The 24,812-nt window shown below is 39.9% G+C and overlaps 1 protein-coding gene across 5 annotated transcripts in view; it reads left to right on the forward strand.

The window, feature by feature from the left end:
* Positions 1 to 24,812, forward strand: part of dennd1b (DENN/MADD domain containing 1B) — a 103,341-nt gene that overhangs the window by 47,113 nt on the left and 31,416 nt on the right. For 2 of the 5 annotated variants that reach the window (XM_017413501.3, XM_017413500.3), the window contains exons 7-13: positions 775 to 855; positions 2,018 to 2,077; positions 5,068 to 5,121; positions 5,677 to 5,787; positions 13,177 to 13,277; positions 14,805 to 14,850; positions 16,177 to 16,278. In XM_017413501.3, coding sequence (XP_017268990.1) covers positions 775 to 855; positions 2,018 to 2,077; positions 5,068 to 5,121; positions 5,677 to 5,787; positions 13,177 to 13,277; positions 14,805 to 14,850; positions 16,177 to 16,278 — 555 coding nt within the window. Of the gene's footprint in view, positions 1 to 576; positions 689 to 774; positions 856 to 2,017; positions 2,078 to 5,067; positions 5,122 to 5,676; positions 5,788 to 13,176; positions 13,278 to 14,804; positions 14,851 to 16,176; positions 16,279 to 24,812 lie in introns of those variants that run through there. The other 3 variants (XM_017413503.3, XM_037974103.1, XM_017413502.3) reach the window with 3 other exon arrangements.

Below are 24,812 nucleotides of genomic sequence, written 5' to 3' on the forward strand. Positions count from 1 at the left end.
GAGCCTCTCTTGACAGGAGGCTGTTTGATTGCACACACCCTTACACCCCTCCCTCCTTTGCCTTCCTCTGCTCACTGTATATTGCCACCCATCGCTTCTCTTATGCTGCGGCTTGCGCGCGCGCACGTGCATTATTTTCTCACAGAAGCATCGGCTTAAAGCCAAGACCAAAACAAAGTTCTTGGAGAGGGCTTCAAAGAAAAAAAAAAAAAGCTAAACAATAAAGTTCAACCTCTCCAGCAGTTTCATTAAGTACTTTCACAGAAGTTAGAGTGCAAGTTGTGCTGTTGTTGTTGCCCGTTTTAGATTTTTTTTTTTTGCAAAAGACGGAGTGTAAACAGCAGGCATGTTTAAAAACTCATAAAGGCAGGAAGAATGATCTCAAGGCCTGTTTTGTGGTCATGCTAGCTCTCTGACGGTTTTCTAAAGCCCCTGTTTCTGGAGTGGGGACCCCTGGTTAATTAGCGACAGGCCGCTCTCGGCTGTAAATCAGCGCTGCTGGATAATAAGCGTCTGCAGCCATAGACTCAGCCGTCTTTTAACCTCACCATTTCTCGTTAAACATATGTCAGTCGGATGTTGTCGAGCCCTTCAGGCCTCACTGCAGGATTGCCCTCTGGTCTGCGGCAGCGCCTGTCCCAGCTCAGTTGTTAGGATTGACACATAACTTGTGACATCAACGAAACAAGTAAATATAAATCACATGTTCCATGTTTTTTTGTGTGTGTGTGTGTTTTTCATTCCTTTTTTCTTTTGTTTGTTTTTCTCCCTTAGGAAAATGACTTGAACGACATGCTGAATTCTCTCTATGAGCTGCCTGTGCCAAAGCCCTTCACGCCAGTCAACCTGAGTGTGGTAGGTATATATATTCTGCTAGCTCCAGATCCAAGACAGCAGAGATTGAGACAGAAAGAGAGAAAGCTACTGCAGCAGCGTGTTGCATCAGAGAGGGGGGATAACAATTGGCTGAAGTAGTTAAAAGTAGCGAGTCGCCGAAGTCGTAATGTTTAGTAGAAAACGTGGAGATTAAAAGCAAAGTGTAATGAGAACTAAAATGAAATTGACACATGGAAGAAAAAGAAAGGAGTCAAAGATGGCATAAGATTTGGTTAAAAAAAAAAGAGCAGAAACAGGGAACTCGACAAAGTGCAGAGGTTGAGATGTGAGAGATTAAATGAGGGGAAGGCAGAGGAGCTGCTGAATGCAGAGCAGAAGGAGGTGAAGAACAGAAAGACTCGCAGGGCCCTGCTCTGACACCGTGTTTGGAAACAAGAAGTGGCGCTTACAGGTCTTCTTGTGATAAGCTCAAGCTGGACATGTTTAAAGTTGAAGGGCTCTTTCACAACTCATCATGTCTCCTGCTTATCAAAAACTGAACTGGCTTAACGAGCCCAGGTCCCTCAAAGTCGGCTTCTGTTTGAGTCAACTCTGACACAACCGCCGATGGAATGTTGCCAACATAAAACAGTCACATCCTTAAGCCTGCCCTGTTTACGCCGAATGTAAAGGTTTTCAACGAGTTTTTACACCGCTAAGACTCCACACCACGACGGGATCAAGAGCACTTCGGTGTCCTTTGTCCTCAAGGACCAACACTTTTTCTTTAACCCAATTAAAGCAGCAACTGCAGGTCGTCTCTGCAGCTGTGATCTCGGAGGGACATTTAGGTGATTGCGAAGATAAACTTACAACAAAACACATTACTGCAGCTATACGAGGTAATCAATGCGTTTGTGTGTAGGTTAACAAGGTTTATTTCTCTTTGTGTGAGTTGTGAATAAACCTCCTTCATCTCGTGCTCAAAGCTCCATTGAAACAGCCGCCCCGGAGAACAGAGGTGATGGCTTCATCTCGTATCGAGAGAAGCCACTGGTTTGATATTTAATTGATGAAGCAGAATTATTCCCTTAAAAGACTGTTTTTTTCCTGGTTTATCGTGGCAGCGAAGGAGCAGAATCATTGTCCCCTTTCATGTGTGAACCCTGTTTTGCTCTCTCTCCCTGTCTTATTGTGCAAGAATGAGCAGTTGTATATTGCCACTGGGCAAGTACTGAGAGATGGGCGAAGCAAGGAGCCGGTGAGTGGAAACGAATGAGTGAGCGGCAGCGGTGGGTGGAGGGAAGGAGGCTGCTGTGAAATATGAAGCTGCTTCTCTACTAATCGCATGGGAACCACTGATTTCCAATTTGGCCAAATAAGCTGCGCTTTCTTTTTTAAATATAACAAAAAAACCAAACAAACTATCCTGGGCCTTGTTGTGTGTTTCTTCTCCTCTGGAAAACAATCAAACTTTGTAAATGATTAATGCCCTTCCACTCTGCTATATTCTCTCTCTGAATATCAAAAGTATTTTTTTTCCTCTTTATGTTTAAAGCAGAGGCAATTGTGTTAAAAAATCTGCTTGATGCTTTTCCAGTTAACCCACTTTCAATGTTTTTTTATTTTATTTTTGTGTGTATAAACAAGTCTTCGAAATAACAAGAAAACAACGCAGATCAGCAAGCAAACAGCCAATGAAAGCTGTGCTTGCATTAAGGAGCATGGCTTGTGATTAACACGATGCCATGCATTTGTACACCAACAGGGGAGCATTTTTTTTTAGCTCACAAAGTACAAGAAAACAGATTGTACTGTAGTTGATTTATATGGAACTGAGTGGTTTTCTCTGAGGTATGACTTGAGCCCTTTATCTTTTCATTGACTTTGTTTATCTACAACAGCTATTTACATTTAAAATATTCTAATACTAGTTCTTGGTTTAGTTTGCTAGGATTCTTTTTATTTATTTACCTTTCAACTATAAATCAAAAGTAAAAAAACCACATTATTTTAGGATTAATGACAGCTTGGTCTGATTTTAAAAATGCATCACATAGTTTTATAAAAACAACTTCAACAAAAAAGTAGTTTTATTGTTAAAAAGGAAAAAAACCTTTATTTATTTAGGAACAAAACTAGCATTTGCATGTGTCTTCCTTTTGGGGCTTGATAAAGTTGGGGCTTTTTTTAAAATCTCTTTGCATGCCACGACTGTCTTGGATTTGCTGTAATGTTTTAAAAATATTTAACTCCTGTAGCTTTTATTGCTCCCTTTACTTCTCAAGTTCATGTAACCTCAAACTAAATAGCAATGTTTTTTTTTAAATAGAGCAGTGGTTTTATCTGAGTAAGCACAAAGAAATCCTTAAAAGTTGCTGTTTTTTCCCACCACTTCAGGGCAGAAAACTCAGCTGTTCTTTATTATAAAAGCCCCAGTAAGTCTGATAATTACCAGTTGTTTTTAATCTGGTAAATTCATTGTAAACCTTTTCCTGGGAAAAAACAGATAATTTCACCAGTCACTCATTCACCTGTGTAAATATTAAAGCCAATGTAAAGTTGGCCACAGAACAGCTGAAATAAATTAGTTTTTCTGCATGTTTTAACGGTAGCTGTGCAACGTATGAATAAAAATGTGACCATTACATCTTATATGTTTAAATAAATCCACTTGTCACATATAAAAGGGCACGTAGGTGTTGAAAAATTACATGCACATTTATCTTTTGTCTAGGGAAAACAAAAAGTCAGGAGAAAAAAGCCCTGGATGTTGGTTCCAGTTTGTTTGTGGAGCCTCTTTATCTTCAGTAAGCTGCGCTCAGCTACAACAATGACCATCCTCTGGGAATAAAACAAGTGTTTACTCATAATAATTGTTTTCACCTTTTTATTTATTTATTACACATATGCTTATGGGGGGAAATATTTTGTTTGTTTTTAGATTATTAACCATCAGTATTTGTTTTAACCCCTGCTAATCACATTTTTGGCAGCTGATGATAATGTCTTACTGCTGGGTGAATAGCCACATTTTTAAAGATTTCCATCATGATGCAATTATTACAAATTTGAAAATGTTTTTCAATTAGCAAAATTATGTATTGGGGCAGTTTTGATGCAATAATTTTCAAAATGGCAGCAGATAAAATTAACCCATTACAATAGGATGTTTTTATTTGCATCTCCATGATTAGAACTTTTTTTTTTTTCTTGTCATCATTTCTTGTTTATAATTTGCGACAGTCTTCTTTGGTGCTTGTGATTCTTTGGGTCCAGCTGGTCTTTTGTCTGGGGACCTGCTTTGGCTCTTCCTTTTTTGGTGATTATTATTTTATCCTTTTATTACACATTTTAGGGTGCAGGTTGGTAAAGGTTCAATTTAAAGAACTAACTGTTTTGTAACTTTCAAGAGTTTAACATCAACCTTTCTTCCAGAAGTAATTTTCAATTATCTGACAAACTGGTCACTGTTTTTTTTTTTTTATCCTAGCATTAATTTCATAAGCTCAGTTAAATAATAATAATAATACTTATCACAGCTCTTAAGTCTTAAAGGTTTTACTTAAAAAGCTGCAAACACAGTTCGTACCGCAGTGGCTTTAAACGAGGAACAGCAACAGATGGTTAAGTGATGGCCCAGAGAAATGCAGGTGTACCAAGGATAGAAGTGTGTGTGTGTGCGTGTGTATTAGAGACACAATAGTGTGTTTCTCTTGGTGGTTTGTCTACCTCCAAACAGCACCTCTCTCAGGCCCCTTTGATCTGAACACTGAACCTGCCCTGCTCTCCCAAAGTGAGACAGGCAGCCCTGTGATCCTCTAAACAACCTGTGTGTGTACGTGTGTGTGTGTGTGTGTGTGTGCACATCAGTGTGGACGCGTACACGTGCACATATACTTTTGAGTATGTGTGTGTGTTGGTGCGCTGCAAACCTTTTTAATGCTTAAATAAAGACTCGGTTTTCCACCGGAGACATCACCACAGTGTATGTCTGTTGGGAGCGAAGCTGCTATTGAGCTTTCTCTGTTCTGCAGGCCTGATAAAAGCATTGCCACAGTTCAGACACCAGCTCAGCAATTCATATAGACAGAGCAGAAGATGAGCCATAAATCATAGAACAAAGTGAATGGCCTTTTTCTCCCCTCTTCCCCTCATTCTCTTCTGAATAAGTGCTATGCTTCACTTGTGACCTTCCCTCTTCTTTTTCCTGCATGTTTGTGTGTTGTTTTTTTTTTTTTTTTTTTGCAGCACTCCTACTTCATCGCCCCGGATATCAATGGACTGCCAACCATCCCTGAGAGTGTAAGTGCTCATGGAAAAGAAAAGGAAAGAGAGACAAAAGGAGATAAAGAAAAGATCCCTCCCTTATGGAAACATCTCTGTCTCTAATCGTTTTTAATCTAATACACATGTCACCGTTTGAAATTATTGCATCATCCTCTTGTTTCAGTTTTATCTCCTGCGGTGCTTGTGCTTTAATGGTGAAGTTCAGTGATTGGCATAAAAGATTCAAACTGGGAGCATGTTCTTTGTTGATTTTTGTATTCAAATTTAAGCTTAAATCTTTGTGGCAAGGGACAAGAGATGACAACAATTATCAGTCACTCAGATTAACTTTGAGTGAAATGTGATCCGTTTTCTGAACATGACTATATTTGATAGATCAAAGACATGAATACAGTTATTTTTATAGCAGATCAGACTCTATTGTTGTGGCAGACTTTTTCCTAGTCTTTAATTGACGTCTGACTTCAGCACATAATCAGACACTTGCAGTCTGTAGCTCTGACACCTTAATATAATGAAGCTATGCTTAGAGAGTTTATTATATAGCTGAAAACCTCTGTCTATTTTCAGAGGAACCTGACAGAGTACTTTGTGGCTGTGGACACCAACAACATGCTCCAACTCTACGCCAGCATGCTGCACGAACGACGCATCATCATTACCTCAAGCAAGCTTAGCACTGTGAGTCCTTCCTGTCCAGCCTTTCTCTCATCTGTAGGCAGACGTTTCATCACACCTTCCACATACACGCTGGAAATAAGTTGGAAAACAACTGAAATTTTCCTCCTACCTGGAGGAGATTTATCATCGTCTGTTTTGTTTCATGCTTTTGAAAGAACTCGTATTGTTCTCATTTATGAGTTTATTTGTACTTTTTGGGGTAAGAATACACATTTTCATGCTTTAATGTTTGCAGACCAAACAAAGATTTACCCTGATCAGTAATAAATGCAACTTATTTTGCTAAACCTTTCCATGCATGAAAAGCAAACACACTGCAGGCAAACTGAAAACAAAAACAAGCCTCTATTAGTTGCAAACATTTCATCAAAGTTCAATTTTTAAAATGATGTATTACATTTATTAAGATTCTTGCTGTTTAATCCCTCGGTTAATAATAATAATTTAAAAAGACTTTTGCTAATTTACAGTCATACTTTATGTCAAATTTAGACAGTAAATTACCCAACTAAAACTATATAACGGAATTATGGGACTGCCTAATAGATTGAACGTGATTCTTCTCATCAATATTTCAGCAGGATTTCAAACCCTAAATCGTACGATAAGAATATTTATCTGACATGGTTTGATAGTTGAACCGACCCCTCCTTCTCCCCCTCCAAGCACTGAGCTCTGACAAGCTGTGAAATCCACTCTGCAGCTGAATTATATGACTGTTTGTTCCACAGAACGGCAGCATATTTATGTCCAAAATGCCTTTAAATTATCCATTATTACATGTTTCAACCTATAATTTAAAGTCCTTTCTGTCTGTCTGTCTGGATGAGGGAGGAAGACTCAGTCTGTCCTTTCCCCCCCGTTATCGTTGCAGCTGATGAAGCAGAGCCAAATCTTTATGACAGATTAGATGGGAGAGGGAAGTGATGTCATCCAAGTTTTATCTGTAGTGGAGCTGCTCCTGCCAACATATCTACAAGTCTGCAGAAGACTTAACAGCTGGGGGCCTTTGGTGGTGTTGGGCGCTGCAGGGAAGAGTTCCCAAGGTCTCTCGGAGGAGCTATAATCAGGAGGAGCTGTAAAGATTACCCAGCCCTCTGAGGATTTCACCTGTCTTCCCCCCAGCTCCTTTAGACCAGCAGCACCTCTGCTGAGGGTTTAGGCAGCTCACTGTGCTGTGACACAAGCAGTACATGATGTAAATTATCAGACTCGGGGGTGACAGTGTTTTTCTTTTTAGCAGGAAGAGTGGGGGGGTTGAGGTGATTTTTGTCTGATTTACAGTTTACTTCAGCTTGAAGACAAATCATGGCTTGTTTTTATAACAAATGTATGCCGACAGAATATTTTAGGAGCCTCCACGTCAGACCTTTACCTCTGCAAGCCTTTTATCGTCGGCAATTCTGCATCCAGTCGTCTATCCATCTATCTTCCTCAGGGAGAGGTGTTTTGGTTTGGTAGCGATATATGTCAGGCAATGTAGTACAAAGGTATTTTCATATCCCCAGTGGGATTACAAGCAGGCCTAGTGTTATTACTTCGCCTGTGATGCATTTTTTTTTTTTGCTGTTGGCGTAACTTGACCTCCTTGTTTAAGCAGAAATGGCAGCCATGATTCTCAAAACCAGCTAAATGTATACACGATAAACTGAAAATATCTGCTCTCATTATCCACACCATTGTCATGTGATCAAACACCTGAAAGGCTGAGAGATGTTTAATTGCTGTCAGCGATTGTCGCAGTGTTATGTTAAAACGAGTGCTATCAGTCACTGGATGTACAGGTAATATTTCTGATTCACACAGATGTAAGAGGAGGTATTGTTGGTGACATCGTTAGTTCCATCCAGCTGCTTTTCACCACCTCCGCCTTTCCAGCATCTTAGCCAAGCAGAAACAGGAAAAAGAAAGTGGAAAGAAACAGAAAGAAACACGCGTATATAGTGTATATATAAATATATATATCCTCTGCCTTCACTTCCTGTGTTAAAGCCCCCGGTGAACCCAGCATGTCAGTTTGTCGGTACATGACTGCCACGTCTCACAGGCAGCTGAAAGCAAAAGAATAAATCATGATCTTACAACCATGCACCAGTTGACTTATTGCTGTTTTGTGACCAGAGGTGAATGGTATCACAGTTTTTTAAAGAGCTAGTTGGCTGTGGCGCAGGGGCGGGAGCCAGTCGTGTGTGCAGCCTTGTCATAGGCCCGTATAATAGTGGTGCATCGGCCCTTCTTCTAACTAGTCAGCTGGGAGGACCCCACTACCCCTTGTGTCTTTCATCTATCGAGGCCCCCCTAGCTCTCCAGCCCAGTCTCTGCCCTGCCTGTGCAGGCCGGCCCCAGCACCGGCACCGGCTGACAGCAGCCCTCTCATCAGCCTGTCAGGCCTATGCTAACAAGGAGCTATCCATCCACTGTGCCCCAGAGTGCCAGCTGTCTCTCGGTTTCCAGCTTTTTTCTTCTGTTGTTCCTCTTTTCTGTTCCTCTCTGTCTCTCTCTGTCTTAGTTATTCTTTCTCTGTGACATATTATTTTCTGTCCATCTGTCTCTCACTCTCTTTCTTTCTGACATCGCCTCCCTCTTCCTAGGAGTCTTAATGTGTCTTTCTGTTGTTGGGCAACTGTAGAACATCAGGACATCCTCCCCCTCCATCCCTTCCCTTCCCTTCCTTGTCCTCAATAGACTCATCTGCCCCATGCCATGTGTCTTAAGGTGAGTGTGTGTGTGTTTTCTGCACTCACAGGTGTTTGTACCTTGTTCCTTTTGTCTTGCTGTAAGAACGTTAAATGTTGTGTGTGTGTGTGTGTGGGAGGCCTGACGATAGTCTGCATTGTCCTGTGTGCCCTCTTTGCCTCCCGATGCCACCAACTTGTTTTGTGGCACACTTGCATTGTACCAGGCCTGACACCCGCATTTGTCAACGCAATAAAAAGCAAAGCGTGCATAATTGTTGACTTGGCACATAGGGGAGAAGGAAAGGCCAACGCAGCGATAATGTATCAGGATAAATGAGGAAGAGGTGGCATCAAGCGGAGGGACATTGGGAGGAGACCTGGGATAAAAAAGTAGGTGAAAGCTAGCCTTAGAAAGGAAAAGAGAGGACTGATTTTTGAAAAAAGTATGAAGTTGGAAAAAAAAAACCTAGTTGTGGGGAATTGAGCCTTTAAAGCTGGTGTGAGGAGGTCAAGAGCAACTATGTTGATACCATTCCTCCTGTCAAATTAAATTACGTTGCCTGAAGCAGCAGCTATTTTTCCACAGTTGAACTTGTGCAGTAGGATTCTTCTCAGAGGACACAACAACAGATGCAATACTGCATATATTTCTCTCCTTTTGAAAAATTACATGCAAAGTATGTGGATGTAGTGTAGTATTTTCATGCCTCTGTTCACTGCAGCATGTCCAGTTTTCAGGTAGAAAATAAAGATGTGGGTGGAGAAACTGAGCAGGACTCCGACTTGCTGCTTCGACAGAGGTCCTTTGTGATCCCAGGTCTTTAAGGAATACAATGCTGTTGGAGAGATGCCTTGAGAGGAGTTCTTCTGAACATTATGACTTGTGTGAAGTTTCCTCAGCAACAAGAAGAGTTGCATGCATACGTAATTAACTTTTTTCATTTCACAAGCGAGTTCCTGTTAAAGCGCTTTCCTGTAGTTAACGATCAGAATCTGAAGTACCAAACAAGTGGACAAAAAAAACCTTTTTTTTTAATTATTAGTTATATGTAGGGAACTCATTAAAGTAAAAAAAAACCTTAAGATAAAAAAATATATAAACAATTCTTTACTTATCTGTTTTGGAAGCATAATTTACTGATTGATGAAGAAATAAATATTTAGGTTGATTATTTTGTATGCTACTAAAGCAGCATACAAAATAAGTCGTATTTAAAACATATAAGGCGTTGTTTATATCATTGGCTTGGCTATAAAATGACTTCTTAGGTTATGTTTGGTTAGAAACTGTAAAGTTTCTCTGCAGCTTTTATCCCTCAACTTTATTCTTCCTCCTTCACTAACTTTCGCCTCCCTCCCTCCCTTTATCTCTTTATGTCTTTCTGTCCATCTCGTTTCTCTCTGTCCCTCTTTTAGTCTCACTGAATGGGTCTGCAAAAAACCAGTGTTAGTGTCGGCACTTTCTGTCTAAGCCACAGCACACTAAAAAGCTCTCAGGGCAGAACCAAAGACCTTGACTGCTTTTTGAAGCAGGCTGTCGCTGTATAATCGGTTAGCTTCTCTCAGCGGAGGGGGCAACACACACACACATACACACACGCACACACACACATGGTGCAAGAGGCAGGCAGCCCCTCATTACTGGGCAGAGCCCTGGTCCCTGAGGACTGGACCCAGCACCTAATCCTGTATTTGTTCTTGGGGACTGTATCTGTGATTCTCCATTGAATGGAATATTAAGCACCCAGGTCTTTTGTGGAGCGTGTAAGCCATTTGGCTCCACTCATCTATTATTTATCAGCCTGGCAAATATTTTATCAGCCTTAGCCTCTCATGACCCACTCTCATGTGAAGCCCGCCTCTAAATGAAGAAGAAAAAAAAAGGGGGTATGATATTTTTTTTTTCAATTTATTTTTCTTTTACTTTTTGCCTCATTTGTTCCAAAACCTGGACAAGGACACGGGGATTTGTATTCATCTAAGTTAGAGAAGCAAATATGTGAGATATTTCTGTGAAGTTGCTTCCAAGTTACCTTATCGCTGCACACTGCTGCTACCATCGCTGTGGGAGATAGCAAATAAAATAAAAGGGAAATCTAGATTTGTGTTATAAATCTTAATCTTAGTTTTGGACTCCCTTCCCAGGCAGCTCCCCCAAGCCTGAACCACCCAGCCTGAGAAGAAGAGAGGCACAGAGAGACTCTTGTTTTCACTTTCAACCTGAGAGTAAATCATGCCAGTTGGGGGGCTCACCTTGAGGCCTGGTGGAGATAATTGGAGTTGGTTAGCGAGGTGTTCTGTGCCATTACCTCCTGGTACCAGCGAATGGCTGGGGCTTGTCTCGCACTCCCAGAGGAGGAATACACCAGCCTGTTGGCTCTTTGCTGTGTGTGCACGCGTGCACGTGTAAGTCGTGTATGTGTGTATGTGTGGATGCAGATCTGCAGGCAGATTGGTGACCTCTCTTCATCACGATTTAATGGGCCTTTACTATCATCGCTTTAGAGAAGGAAGAAGGGTGTGATAGTTTTGATAGCCGCTTTTCCACCAAGCGCTTCACTTTCTCTCATTAATATTCATAGGATTGATTTATTCTCAGAATTAACAAAAAAACAAACTGTTTGCCAAGAAATTAATCCTGACAGGAGTGTGGCATTGTTGTTTCATTTGAAGACAGCGGGAAGCAGAAATATGCATATGCAGATACACAGAGCAAGACACCAATTAAATGTTGATTAAGTCTTAAGTATTGTGGGACTGTGTGTATGAGAGACAATAAGAAAAAAATTATTGCTTTTTGTTTACTGGCTGATATGAAAAATGAATGCAGTTAAATCAAACAGGCAAGGAGGGAGGCACATGGACACACAAACACATGCGTGCTTTTTGTGTATTGTGAGCTTTCAGACGGCCGGGCTCGATCTGAGGGTGGATTCAGAGGGGCGGGGGCCCTCCTTCTTCTCCTGCAGCACCGTTTGTTTTCAGCCACCCGCCTTTGGCCGGTCAATTGTGACTCTCTGTGTGTCGGCGAGCAGGGGGTCTCCTGGTAGTTGTGCGTGTGTGATAGTGTGTGTCCGCTTCACACATTGACTGTGAAGCTGCACCAGTGTAACAGCGGCTGCTGCTCCAGAGTCCCGGCGGTATTGGCCTAGCCCGCAGTCTCTCTTGGCTAACTCATGTTTCATTCTTTGGCAATTTGCCCTAATGAAGTCCCGCAGGAGCCCCTCAGACCTCTGTTCTCTTTCCATATTTAATCATGTTATTTTAATCTGGGGGATGAGCTAACGCCTCTGTCTCCTGCTGAGTGTGTGTGTGTGTGTGTGTGTGTGCTTGCAGGTCATTACTATAGCTGGGTTTTCATGACATGAGATGTCAAGAGGGGGATGTTTGCTTTAAGACAATGGGAGACAATGATTTTAATTCTGTGTGTATTATTGGTTAGACAATGTAAAAAGCATCTTTGAAAAGCAATGTCATCCTAACATGATTGCTGCTCATTATTTGCTAAAAACGAGGTTAATTATTCTGTAATTTCTCAGTTATAACAGTTGGGGTAATTTTGATTTTTATGGCTACTGTCAGCCTCGTTTTGGCCTTCTTTTGTTGCTCTTTGTGCAGGTCACAGCACAATCCCCGTTTAGTGACACTGATTCAGAGAGCAGCTAATTATAAAGAGTCCAGTTTTTATGGTTTTGTGCTCAAAACAGTTTTAAAATAGAATATCATGTAGAACAGAAGCAACATTTTTGTTGTGATGACCCATGGCAAATGAATGAAAACCGAGGACAACACTGTGTGCAGGTTCAGTGTTTGTCTTTAGATTTGTTATTTTTTTTTCTGAAGTTTTCATGTCAACTTTTTTTTCTTCTGCTGTGTCCGTCATGAGGGTCAACACAGGCTCCTGCCACAGTCGATGCTCAGTTTAAAGATTGTTCTCCAGCTCCTCCAAAGATATATGAATGTTTAGTACAACCTCACTCGACATGTCTGTGGAAAATGGTTCTTCATTAAGGCTTTTGCTTGTGAGTAAGGAAAAAGCAACAAAACACATCAAGGATTTTTCTCAAGTTTTGAAAATTATTGAGTTTTTGCTGTTTCCAGGTCTGGAAATGTATGTGGAAAATAAAATAAAAAAAAATGACACTTTTTTTCTTTTCTATTTTATTTTTAAATAAACGTCTAAATTCTTAGAAATGTCTTTGTGCTTTTCACATTGATCATATATTAAATATGGACACTTGAAGTGAGCTTTTGATGGCACAAACCCCTCCACTGTTTGGGAGAAGGTAAATGGTATGTTGCCAGTAATTGCATTACACTTGGATTTTTATAAATATACAATCTGTAATGTACATATTATTTTTTTAAATAAACTTTGTGTATATTATTTCTCTTATTTATGTAGAACTACAGTCATGTTGCAAGTAGTCAAAACAGCAAACATGTTTTTAAAACCATTTAATAAATGTTTGAAAATGTTCATAAACCCTGCCTTTTTGTGTGTTCATCAAAACTCATTAAACTTTTAAATGATACTCACCAACTCAAAGGATCACCACGACTCAATTAAACTCTTTATTTGTGTGTAACAAATGTCTTTTTTTGACCGATTAATGCTGCTGTGTTATATAGCCTAAGACGCTGAGGAAATCAGGCATTTACTTGTGGAAAGTTGTGTTGAGTTTGTCCAGTCTTGTGTTTCTTTGTGCAGTTAACTGCGTGTGTCCACGGTGCGGCGGCTTTGCTCTTTCCGATGTACTGGCAGCACATCTTCATCCCCGTGCTGCCCCCGCATCTTCTGGACTACTGCTGGTGAGGCTGGCCATCTTTAAAGCTTGCACACGTGTACAAACACAATCTGTTTTATCATTTAAAAAAAAAAAGAAGTTTCGGTGGCTCCTTTTTATGTTTTTGTTCTGTCACAGTCTCTGATGTCTGTGCCTGACATATAGACATGCGAGCGCACGCTTTGCCACGTGCGACAGTTATGCATCCCAGCTCAGCTTCTGAAACCTCGGTGTTAAAGCGTAGCCTCACGCATTCTCACATATTCTCACTCTCAGTCTTCATGTTCCTATGCATACTCTGTGGTGTGCCTTCTCTACTGTTCTAATGAACCGTTCGGATCACCATACTCTATATTTTATGCCGGTAGTAGCACCACGCTCTCATCATCTTCGCTCTCTCAGGGGTTCATTACCTCCCATCCAACACAAATCCAACAAATCTGAACAAACTTGATTGAAGTTGACTGGAGAGTAGAAGTAACTTGTACAGATCTTCGTTTGTACAGGTCAAATCGTATCAGTGCAGGTTTAATGTGCATGTGGGGAAGCCCTCTTATATAATATATTATATACTATTTTTTTAATCAGAGTGTTTATGCAGCAGTGTTCGACCAGGACGGACATATCAGCTTAAACAAAGTATTCATCACTGACAGTGAAATGTGATATTCAACACTCTGCAAAGGCTCATCATTATCTTATTCAATAACCAGGGTGTCGTCATGAGCTGATGTGATGACTAAATTAAATTAGATGCTCCCTCTGTGTTTGTCTACGTATGCACATTACATCTGACTCTTTAAAAGTCAGTGCTGCATCAAACAGCGTAGAGCAGCTACAGCGCAGAGCCACAGGCTTTGAGTTAATTACAAGCCGGGAGCTTCTGAATCACCTAAAGCTGTCCTGTTGTTGCTTTATCGAAATCTTCTTATACAAATTTTTTCTGACTGTTTTCGATAAATTCATGGTTAAAAGTCACTATAATTTTTTTTTTTTTGCTATTTATATTTAACATAAAGATAAATGTGACTTGAAATAAAACTACGGGTGAAAATATAGCATTTTTTTAGCTGTACGCTCAGTTTTCACATAATTAAAATTGCACACTTAATTTTGTTTTCATTCTGTAGAGGCTGGAAAAGTGAAACTGCTTTTGCTTTACCTGGATGCGTAAAAATAACTCCGCTGGTCAGAGTGTTCTTGGTAAAACATAACAGGTTATGGAGAAAAAAAACACAACTCTTGCTGCAAATGACATTATCGTGTTATGACATTCACAGCTGAAGAAGAATGTACACTTCAGATTATTTTCAGTACATATTTTTAGCTTTAGGGTGGTTGTATAGAAATCTTAGCTCTTGACTTTTATTGTCTTAAACAGTCTTTTTGTCTTTTAACTGATAGGACTTTAATGGATAGACGATAGCTTTATGGTATGCAATAGATTGTTGTAAAATAACCACAGTCCTAAACTATAAGACTTTTATTTATTACTGTTTACGTTATAATAATGACTTTTATAACAGATTTCTTGCACTCTCTCCGTCCACAGTGCCCCGATGCCATACTTTGTGGGAGTTCATCTCAGTCTGCTGGAGGTACGTTTGTAAATCATATTTTACTCTGTCAGAAGACGCTGAAACACACAGAATATCAGCAATCCACATGTGTTATTTTTATGAAAATGGTCACCAAATTCAGCGTATCCTTTCAGTGAGTTTGTCATCTCAATAAAAAGTAAAGAAAATTCTTTTTATATTTCCAGTGAACCTTTTTTTTTTGTCCTTTTCAACTCCATCTATTGCTTCTTAACCAGAAGTACAAAAGCCAGAGAAAAAGCTAGAAAAAGCATCTGCAACAAAGAGCTTTTCCACTTCATTGTTAAACCCTGCATTGGTTTGGAGGGGTGGGGGGAGCAGGCCGTCATCAGTACGGCTGTTTGTGTGAACGCATGACGCAAGAGCGTGCACATTTGCACGTGTGTGTAAGTGTCATCCTGTAGGTGTTTGTGTGCGTGTGTAATTGCGGATAATGTTATGCACATGTGTGTTTGTGTGCACGCGTGTGTGTGATACTTGTCTGACAGTTGCGGCAGTGGCAGTATTTATCACACTCTGCATCCGTGACAGACCTTCTTTCCGCCACTACATAATTAGTCCAGATCAGCATGTGAGCCTCCGCTGCACAGGCTGTCACAAAAGTGACAAACTAGAAATTCACACACTATGCTGCCTCCACACCCCCTCCACACACACCTGCCTGCACCACGCTGAAATAATTGTTGAATTTGTCGCCATCAGGATGTGCGCAGCACAGCACAGCATCACCATGTTGTTGTTGATGCATGAGGTTCTGGTTCTGTGGAAAACGTTCTCCAAATGTTTCCCCTCTGTTCCATTCTTCATTTTGTGAACGAGCGTTTCTTACAGTAAAGATGTTCAGTGTTTGTACGACTTTGTGCGATTTTTCATCCCTAATCATAAAGGAATGCAATAATTTGCTACAAAAAGTAGTTGCTGTATTTCTGAATTTATTTATTATTATTATTTCTAAGAGAAAGAAATAATTCTTCTTCCAGAGAAACACATCTAAGCCAACTACAAGTTTAAAATCTTATCTTGATATCATATATTAATAAGTAAATTCAATATTAAAAATATGTCAGATATGCTGAAATTAAAATTTTGCCTTGATATCATAATTTGAGAAGTAAAAGATATATTTTCTGACTTGGTGTTAAGTAAAAATATGTCAAATTTGCAGGAATCTAGTTGCATAATGTTGAATTTTTACCCTAATAATGAAAGCAGGCCTGCATGTTTTGAACTGTACTGCACAAAAATAACTTAAAGACGTTAAGCTTCATTTTTTTTTCTGTGTTGAAAAGCTACCCTGAATCACACTCGATTTCTTTCCTCCTATAGAGAGTCCGCAGTCGATCACTGGAGGATGTGGTCATTCTGAATGTGGACACCAACACCCTGGAGACTCCCTTTGATGACCTGCACAACCTCCCCAGTGATGTGGTGAGACACACAACGTCTCAACTGTTATTGTCTCATTAAACATGTTGAACATCAGGTTAATTTCCCCTTCTTCCCTTCGATGTAAAATCAGACTCGTACTTCTGCCCACACACACAAAAACACACACACACATCCAGAAACTTGTCAAAGTACAGCTCTGTCCCCTCCCCACATCATTAATGACTGCAGTTCCAGCTCCTCAGATTGTGGCTGTCTAAAGTAAACTCCCGTCGCGTCGTGTGACGCTTGAAGGCACCCAGCATTCCCCGACCATCAGAGGCTTGTGGGAAAATGTGCAACTCCCTTCCCTTCATCTTCATCCATTCTAATCATTATTTCACAAAGTCTTGCGTTTCTGCCTGCCCACTGGCACGTTTCTGAGAACGAGAGATAGGAGGAGGGAACGAGGCCTAGAAAGGAAAAGAAAAGGCAGAGATGGGTGATTTTGTGGGGGGAGAGAGTGGGAAGAAAGGGGCCAATTACCAGTGTGGGCAGTGAAGCCACCTGCCAGCGCATCGTCTCTTTAATTAATGGTGCGCCGACGCTGGTCAGTGCTACAGGAAGCATCACCATGGCATCAGGGTCACTCACACATTTACACACCTCCACAACCATAAAGAACAACACACACACTTGTCTCCCCTGTCTTTGTCAAAGTAGGAATCTGTTTGTTTAGTTAGTCTTCACAGTGTGTGTATTAAAGCTCCTCTGTGAGGCTCTGAGATCCCAGCTGAGACTGCGGCTGCACCATTACCCACGCTGCTAACAGTATATACTCAGGTTCCACTGCCTACTGGACTCCTACCCCACCAGCAGAACATAATTCAATCGACTGCCCAGCAGACCCCAGACCTGCTCACACTCCCACACTTCTCTGGTTCTCCTGATTTAGCACTGCTCTGCCTACAGTGACTGCTAGCGTGTATGAATGTCTCTTTACTGTGTGAGTTCTTTTCTGCACTTTATAACATTTTCTGCCGACTTTCAATCCTGCCTGCCTTCCTCCCTTATTGCTTCCCCGGCTGCTCGGGTTTCATGGCACCTGTCTGCCTACTTGTCTCTCTCGCAGTACTTCCCGCCAACCTGGACGTCTCTTGCACCCGCTGTTTGCTTCTCATACTTCTCTGCCTGCGCGCCTGTCTGGCTGCACTACCTTCTTCTCACTTCCTGCCTGCATGCTTTTCTGCACCTGGGGGACTGAAGCCCTAAATTAAATCACAAACTGAGTTTGTCATAAAAAGAGTGGAGGCTTTTGAAAAGCGACAGAAGCAGAGAGAAAAGCCTTTGTCTTTGCCGTGTGATAAATTAAGTGGCAGGCTCAGTGCCTTTTTGCTTTGATCCTCTACTCACCAATTTCTCCTGACTAATGACAGAACATAGCCTGCATATCATGTCAAATTACACCACCTGAAGCAGAAACTTCACTGGCATTAATATATTTATCGGAACAAATCGTTGTTGTTGTTTTTATTCCCATACAGATTTTTTTCTCCCCCTTCTGTCTCCTCTAATCTTTTCACAGAGGCTAGTAGATTAATAGCAAAGAGAGCAGGTACTAATTGAGTAGAATTCCAGGTCTCTTGTTAGTTTGCTTGTTAGTGATGAGGACATGCCACATGGCATTTGATGTTGCTGTTTACACACAAGGAGATGTTTGAGGCATTGTGCAGTTTGTTGAGCTGGGGCCTGAAATCCTGATTAATGCTGAGCGATTCTCTGCCTGGGCTGAGCTGCCGCATGTTGTTTCTGAGCTATTAAAACCACTCTTCGTTTCTCTCCAGTTCTCACTGTAACACCGGATCTTTAACACGTGAGTTTTATTCAGAGTGAAACCAAAGCCCTGAGACTCATGAAGTAATTATTATACTCGCGTTACAAGTCCAGCATCACTTTCTCCGAGTGTATAAAGCACAAAATGAATTAAAAGGTAGTGGCTGCAGGCAATATTTGTTCGTTTTTCAAGTCCAAAACAAAGTGCTCTGATGTTGATTTAAGCAAACCTTCAGAGATCCATCTAATTACGGCAGCGCAGGCTGTGAGCACATGTGGACTTCGTTACGTGGCTCGGCTGACCACTGGCCGGGCTTTTAGCGGGTTCAGAGTTCACAGTTGTCCTGAATTATTCGCCCTCTCTCAGACAGCACCCACAAGTGCCCGCCCCTTAACAGTCTCTCCTCACAGTTTCACACATAATATTTCAGATTTATTGACTATTACAAATACTACCAAGCCAGTAGCGGTTCCGTTTAGCAGAAGAAGGAAAGATCTAAATAGGAGAGTAATTGGTAACAGGTCAGAAAGGATGCCGCAGCCTCCTCCTCTGTACCTCTTGCTGCTTTTGACATTTTTTTTTTTTTAAACTGGAAATGCCACATGAATCAAAGGTTCTTCATTATTTGTGTTTTTGCGGATGTGGATTTGTTGTCTTTGTTGTCATTTCAGGTTTTCCCATTAAAAATAAATTAATCACACAATAATCCTTTTACTTTTCCCTTTCTATAATTTCCTTATATATATATATATATATATATATATATATATATATATATATATATATATATATATAATGTGCATGAATCTAAGCAGATTCTGTTTAATTTTTTATGATAAATTCAAATGTATATCAAAGATTTTTATTATTGCTTTTAATGAGCGTTTTTTTTTTAGTTATTTGTACATAGACTGTTTTATTTTGTCTGAAAAATACAGCATTCTTTAAAGTTTGCGTTTGCAGGATTTTGCATATCTGAAAATTGCTAAAGTTCAGCCAAAAGTTACAGTAGTTTTTCTACATTAATGTTAATCTCAGTTCGACTACGCTTTGTCAGTGAAATCAATGTGTTGACAAGCATACAGAGAAGAAATACTCGATACAAAAAAAGGAAACAAAAAAACACTTTTTCCTAGAAGATCAAGGTATTTTTTGTTTCTTTTTGTGAGATCCATATTTCTTCTTCCACGCAGAGTTTGCACTGATAAAGTTATAATTGACTTTTGGTCGGTGAAGTTGTTTACCTCGCTAGTCATTAAAACTATCCAAGAATAGCAAATTAGGCGTCTGTTAATTCAGAAAACAAACAGTGTGGGACTGAATCTGATTTTTATTTGTTCCTGGCAATTGATCTCAAACCAATGACATTTTTTTTCATGTATTATTCTTTCTGTGCCTCACATTCAAGTTGAGGAGCTACAATGCAGCTTATATCTTTATTTTCAGATGCTCTGTCTCACATCACAGCCCTAATTCTTTCTATTCTCCTCCTCTCTGCCTCTCGCTGCTTTGCTGACACCGTGTACCAATACGTTCGTAGCCCTCGTACATTTGATCATTTGTATTCCCAATCAAGGGGGGGATTTACAGCGTACACTCCTACTTCCTGTATTTCAAGCCTGCATTTGGAGGCTTACAAATGAATGAGGGGGTTGAGGTTGCGTCTGCGCGCCTCTCCTGAGATCACCTGGCACACTTAATCAAACATTGCAGCTTTAATTTGGTGTTCAGTTCGCAGGGAACAACATCTACATCATCAGCTACAACAGAGTACAGCAGGCAGCGCTCACACACACACACACACACTGTCAGCCAGGACTGATATTCAAATAATATTCAGGAGTAAACTTTTGCTACTCACGGATTCCTGATTTGTCCACTTGAACCTGTCGTTTTTTGCTTAGCTAAAGCCGAGTGTTTTCTTTTTACGGCTGTCCATACAGTAAAGGCTCAGAGCTCCACCTCACACACAAACTGTACTTCAGCAGAAACGTTGTATAACACCGAGCTCCAACCAAAGACTCTGATGTGGGCTTTTCTTGTTGTGAAGCTTGTATTTTACCAGCTGTAAATGTCAGAATCTGCTCATTTGAACCGTCGTTTCGTGGATTGCGATTGTTTGAAACGGTGGCGAGCTGTTCATTTACTCTCGCGGCGCCGTGCGCAGCCCTTCATTTACTCATGTGGATTTTTAAAGCTGCACTTCATTTTCACATAGCCGTTCTGCCGGCGGTTCACTCCGGATTAAAAGTCAAAAAGGGAGAGAAGCAACACCCACTGCGATAGTTATTGAAGCGCGAGATGACATTTAGCTATAGTTAATTATGTATGCAAAACTCTGCCGCTCAGCTGCTATAAGAGGTCAGCCTGACAAAGTAACCCCACACCGGGCGAACCTCATAGCCCTATTAAAACACACACACACACACACACACACACACACACACTGTTCCTCCCTTTTGCTTCCCAACTGTTGTTTAATTCTACTCAACAATAGATCAAAAATATTCTTTGTTCCTTAAAGTATTTGTGTTTAATTTTTACACAAACATTTCTTCTCTTTTTTTCTGATTTCATAACCAGTGAAGTTTTTTTTTTTTGCTATCATACTTATTAATTTTGAGATTACTGCACCCATCATCCTATAAAATAATCCCTATTATTGTGCATTTTTACAGACAGAAAAAAAGGATAATTGAAAAATAAAAAAGAGATGTCTCATCTGTATATTTTTAGTTGAATGAATGAATTTTATATGTCTGAAGTCCCATGCTCTTTGTGTGCATGTATGCAGCCGCAGCTGTTAGGAATGCACTGTATGTCTGTTTTTTGTTCAGTCGTATATGTCTGTGTTTGTGCATTCTGTGTATGTGTGTGTGTGTGTCTGTGTGTGTTGTTCAGACTGCAGCACATCAAAAGAAAGTGGGAGATTTTCATAACTATTTTTTTCTTTGTAGTTCTTTAATTGCATCCCCATGGCTTTCTTTCCCTGGACAGAAGCTTAAACAAAACACTCTTTTTGCAAAGAGAAAATTCAACTTTTTTTTACTCCTCCTTTTTTTTTTTTTTCAAACAACAGACAAGTGTTGGGGTCATTATTTGGGAGAGGTTTTCTATGTTGTATTAAGATTTTTGAGTATAATTCCAAACATATATTCAAGGCTTGCTGTAACTTTGTTTTTCTTTGATTGCTGTGGCTTTTTTCTTACATTTACTTTATAGTGAATGTAATATTGTCAGTCAAGCTGATTTATTTTTATTGTTAATAGTTAAAATTTATGGATTATTCAAAGCTTTTATAATTTCCTTTATTTTAAATTTATTTATTTATTTTCAGGCTGAACAAAGCACCAATTCTTATTTTCTCTTTTTCTTTAAAGTATAATTGACAGCACACTTTAATGAAAAAAAATCAATTGTATATTCATAAAACTTTTATATTAAATATTAAATTTTTTAACTTTTTTATTTCTGTAAAAATAAATCAAAGTCTTACTCACTGATTTTTATCAAAATGCGCACACAGAGCTGTTTTGGTAAGTTATTGTCTGAAATTTAAAAAAACAAACATTTGTAGATCCAGATTTATTCATCCCATAATAACCTGAGGTTCACATATAGAAGTACATTTATGTTTCACATTAGTTTCTAACAAAATACCAGAAAAAATGGCTGTTGGCTTGTCTTCATTCTTTCTTGCAGAAGTTTTGGCCACTTTTTGCTTCTTTAAGGTTGTTCCAACCTTTATTTCCCCACGGCGTAAACTGTGATTATGTTCAGTTCCACTCTGTGACTTCACTTTGCCTCTGTCTGCAGGCTGTGTTCATGAACCATCAGGGACTCGTATGACGAAATCTGACATGTAATTGGATAAATACTGACCATTCAGAGCAGATTAAGCTCTATGTCAGACGATTCTGGTCTCCATTTAGTGAGTAAGCATATCTTTGTGCACACTGTAAAGCAATGAAAACTGGATTAATTTCATTAAGGTACAGTTTATATAATCTTTGTTTAAATTGGAAATATGGTTCCACAATAAAAACATGTAAATGTGCAGTTTATTGATCGTGCATCATGTGCAAGTGGACCTGTAATAATGCAGAATATTCAGTGTAACACCAACTGAAACACATCATGCTGCACATTTTTGTTACTTATTAATAAAATAATGTGGTGGTTCTTATTTTGGTCCTTTATTCTACAAGAAATAGTTTTTTCCTATTGTCAAAATGCTTCTTTTTTCAATAATCAGCAGAATGAGTGAAGGTTTAAATGCAAGATTTGTTTGAAACATAAAATGCAACACAGATTTTTTTTTTTCTTTTAGAAATGACTTGTAGATCTGACATGTGGCAACACAATTTGTTCATTTTTTTCAACTTTGCAAGATTCAGTGATGGTTCCAACGAATGCCATCCACACAAAAAAGAAAATTGCATGTTAAATCATTAACATTATCCCGGGAAAAATATATAAATTAACTGTTGTAAAGGTGTCAGACAGTAAATAAACCATTTTATTCTTCCAGTTTCCTTTAAAAGACACGTCACTGTACAAGATACAGTAAGTGTTAAAAACAGATGCCCTCAAAAGGTTTAATTATTTTACTTTTCTTTATGTTGTTCACCTTAATTACTCTAATTGTTCTATAGCTTGTATTTCCAAATGCATATATTTAGGCCCGTCTTGTTATTCTTTTAAATTTCAATGAATTTTCATGTATTTGTTTTATTGCAGTGCTGTTTTAAAATCCTGCAGAAGGCTGTGTTAATGTAAATAATCAACAGCACAAACACAGTTAAACTCAGGTGTTTCGATGTGTTTGATTGTGTGATTTGAGCTGAGGTACCTGATAGATGTTTGTGTTTGTGTGGGTGTGTGCGTGTGTGTGTACTGAACTCCCCCGTGTGTGCAGAGACACGAGTGTTCGCACACTTTCACACAGATGCCTGGTGTCACCTACAGAGGTATCATCCCTTACAGTCAGTCTGGGATCATCATTGCACCTGCTAATTACCATCTCCAGCTGGAGAGTTAAATGGAGATCTGTTCAATGTCTGACCTTTGACCCCATGCTCTTTATGTGACGCACTTCAAACCCTGTTTGGGGCTGTCTGGGCCGGGCCTTAATGAGGCCCCGTGTCTGCCCTCTGTGGGCTGTGCGCCTTGGACGCCCCGCTTTCATCCCCAACTATCTTCCCTTGATGTAAATTGAAAAGATCACAGCTATGGGGAGAAGACCTGTACTGGAAAGGCCTCTCTGCATAGATTATGAATATCATAACTCAACAATTTTTTTTTTCTCCCTTTCCCTCAACCACCCACTCCCTTCTCTTCTCCTGCCACCCCTTCCCTGTACAATGCTATAGTTCTAATTGGACCCAATGGGGGAGTCTGTGCCTTTGATCTCATCACCGCCACTGTGACTTTACACTAAAAAATGTCACTGCCAAATAGGGTTATCACCTGTAGAGCCTGGCCTTCCTCTGATGCCTGTACGCGTCTCGTTAGCTTCACTCAAACTGTAGAAGTTAATTAGTTTGACAGAGCCATTACTGTGGAGGCATACCTGATGATTGTGGCGTAGGCACTGTATTCAAACTCCAATTACTAAATACGCATTTATTTTTTCTGTTGGGAATGTGAACGAGCTCACTGTCGACTGCTTTGATTTCTATTAGCAAAAACGATGTTCTTACAACAAAGTATTTGCCTTAATGTATGTGACAATTTAATTAAAACACGTGACTAATGAAAAATTTTCGTGCTTCTTAGGAATAAATGTGAAACTTTGAACTCATCGCTCAGTTGCCCGTTTCTTTGACTTTAGGAAGTTAAAACAGTAGCGACTGTGTCCCAGCCTCATTAAAAAGTGTTTGCCACTGGAGTGCTCTCACCCATTCAAAGCTGTTGTACAGAACTGTGTGCAGAGCAAACTTCACTATCCCGTCTGCTCTGACAGTCTTTGGGGTATGCCTCCCCCTCTTAGACTGACAGTGTGTTCACTTTGATTTCCCCACCCAAAAAAAAGAAGGAAAAAAAAGAATAATCAGTGATAATGCACATAAACATGAAATATTAATTCCAGAAAGAGCTGTACATAAACATTAAAGCATTTAGTACAATGAGTGAATATGGAGATGACACTTGTTAATTTAACCATGATAAACTTTCTGTTTGATGCCTGGAAGCGTTTGGATGGCAGCACAGGGATGTCGTGGAGAGTGAGGAAGCCCAGGGGAGTGGAATCAACACTGTTCATTTTGTCTTTGTCCCAGTTTAAGACCGCCACTCTCTGTCTTGTGTTTCTTCTTTGTCTTTCAGCCTCACTGTTCCTCTCACACTTTGCTTCTCCTCCTCAAAGTCCTCCTGGCTAATTGCTGACACCAGACTGTGATATCCACTAATGCTGCAATTTCACAGCATGATATAAAAATATAATTAAGAGCCTAGTATTCCTTAAACTTCAGCTCAATATCTGTTAAAACGACTGAATTATAACCATTTTTGCACTGGCTAATGTTGATTAGCAGCCATTTTGAATTCAGCTGGATCCAAAAGTTAATTGGTTGTAGATGATTTCTTTAAAATCCATCCAGTGGTTGATGCGATATTTTGCTAACAGACCAACAGGGTTAACTCCAACAGTTCATGCTTCTGTTTTAAGTCAAAACTTCGTGCAATGAGTAGTTCTTGAAGTATGTGTTGTGGATGACTCACTGCTACACCCACACCAAACTGTAGCACAACATTTAGAACA

This window comes from Kryptolebias marmoratus, linkage group LG24 (assembly GCF_001649575.2).
Source record: "Kryptolebias marmoratus isolate JLee-2015 linkage group LG24, ASM164957v2, whole genome shotgun sequence".
Taxonomy (NCBI): domain Eukaryota; kingdom Metazoa; phylum Chordata; class Actinopteri; order Cyprinodontiformes; family Rivulidae; genus Kryptolebias; species Kryptolebias marmoratus.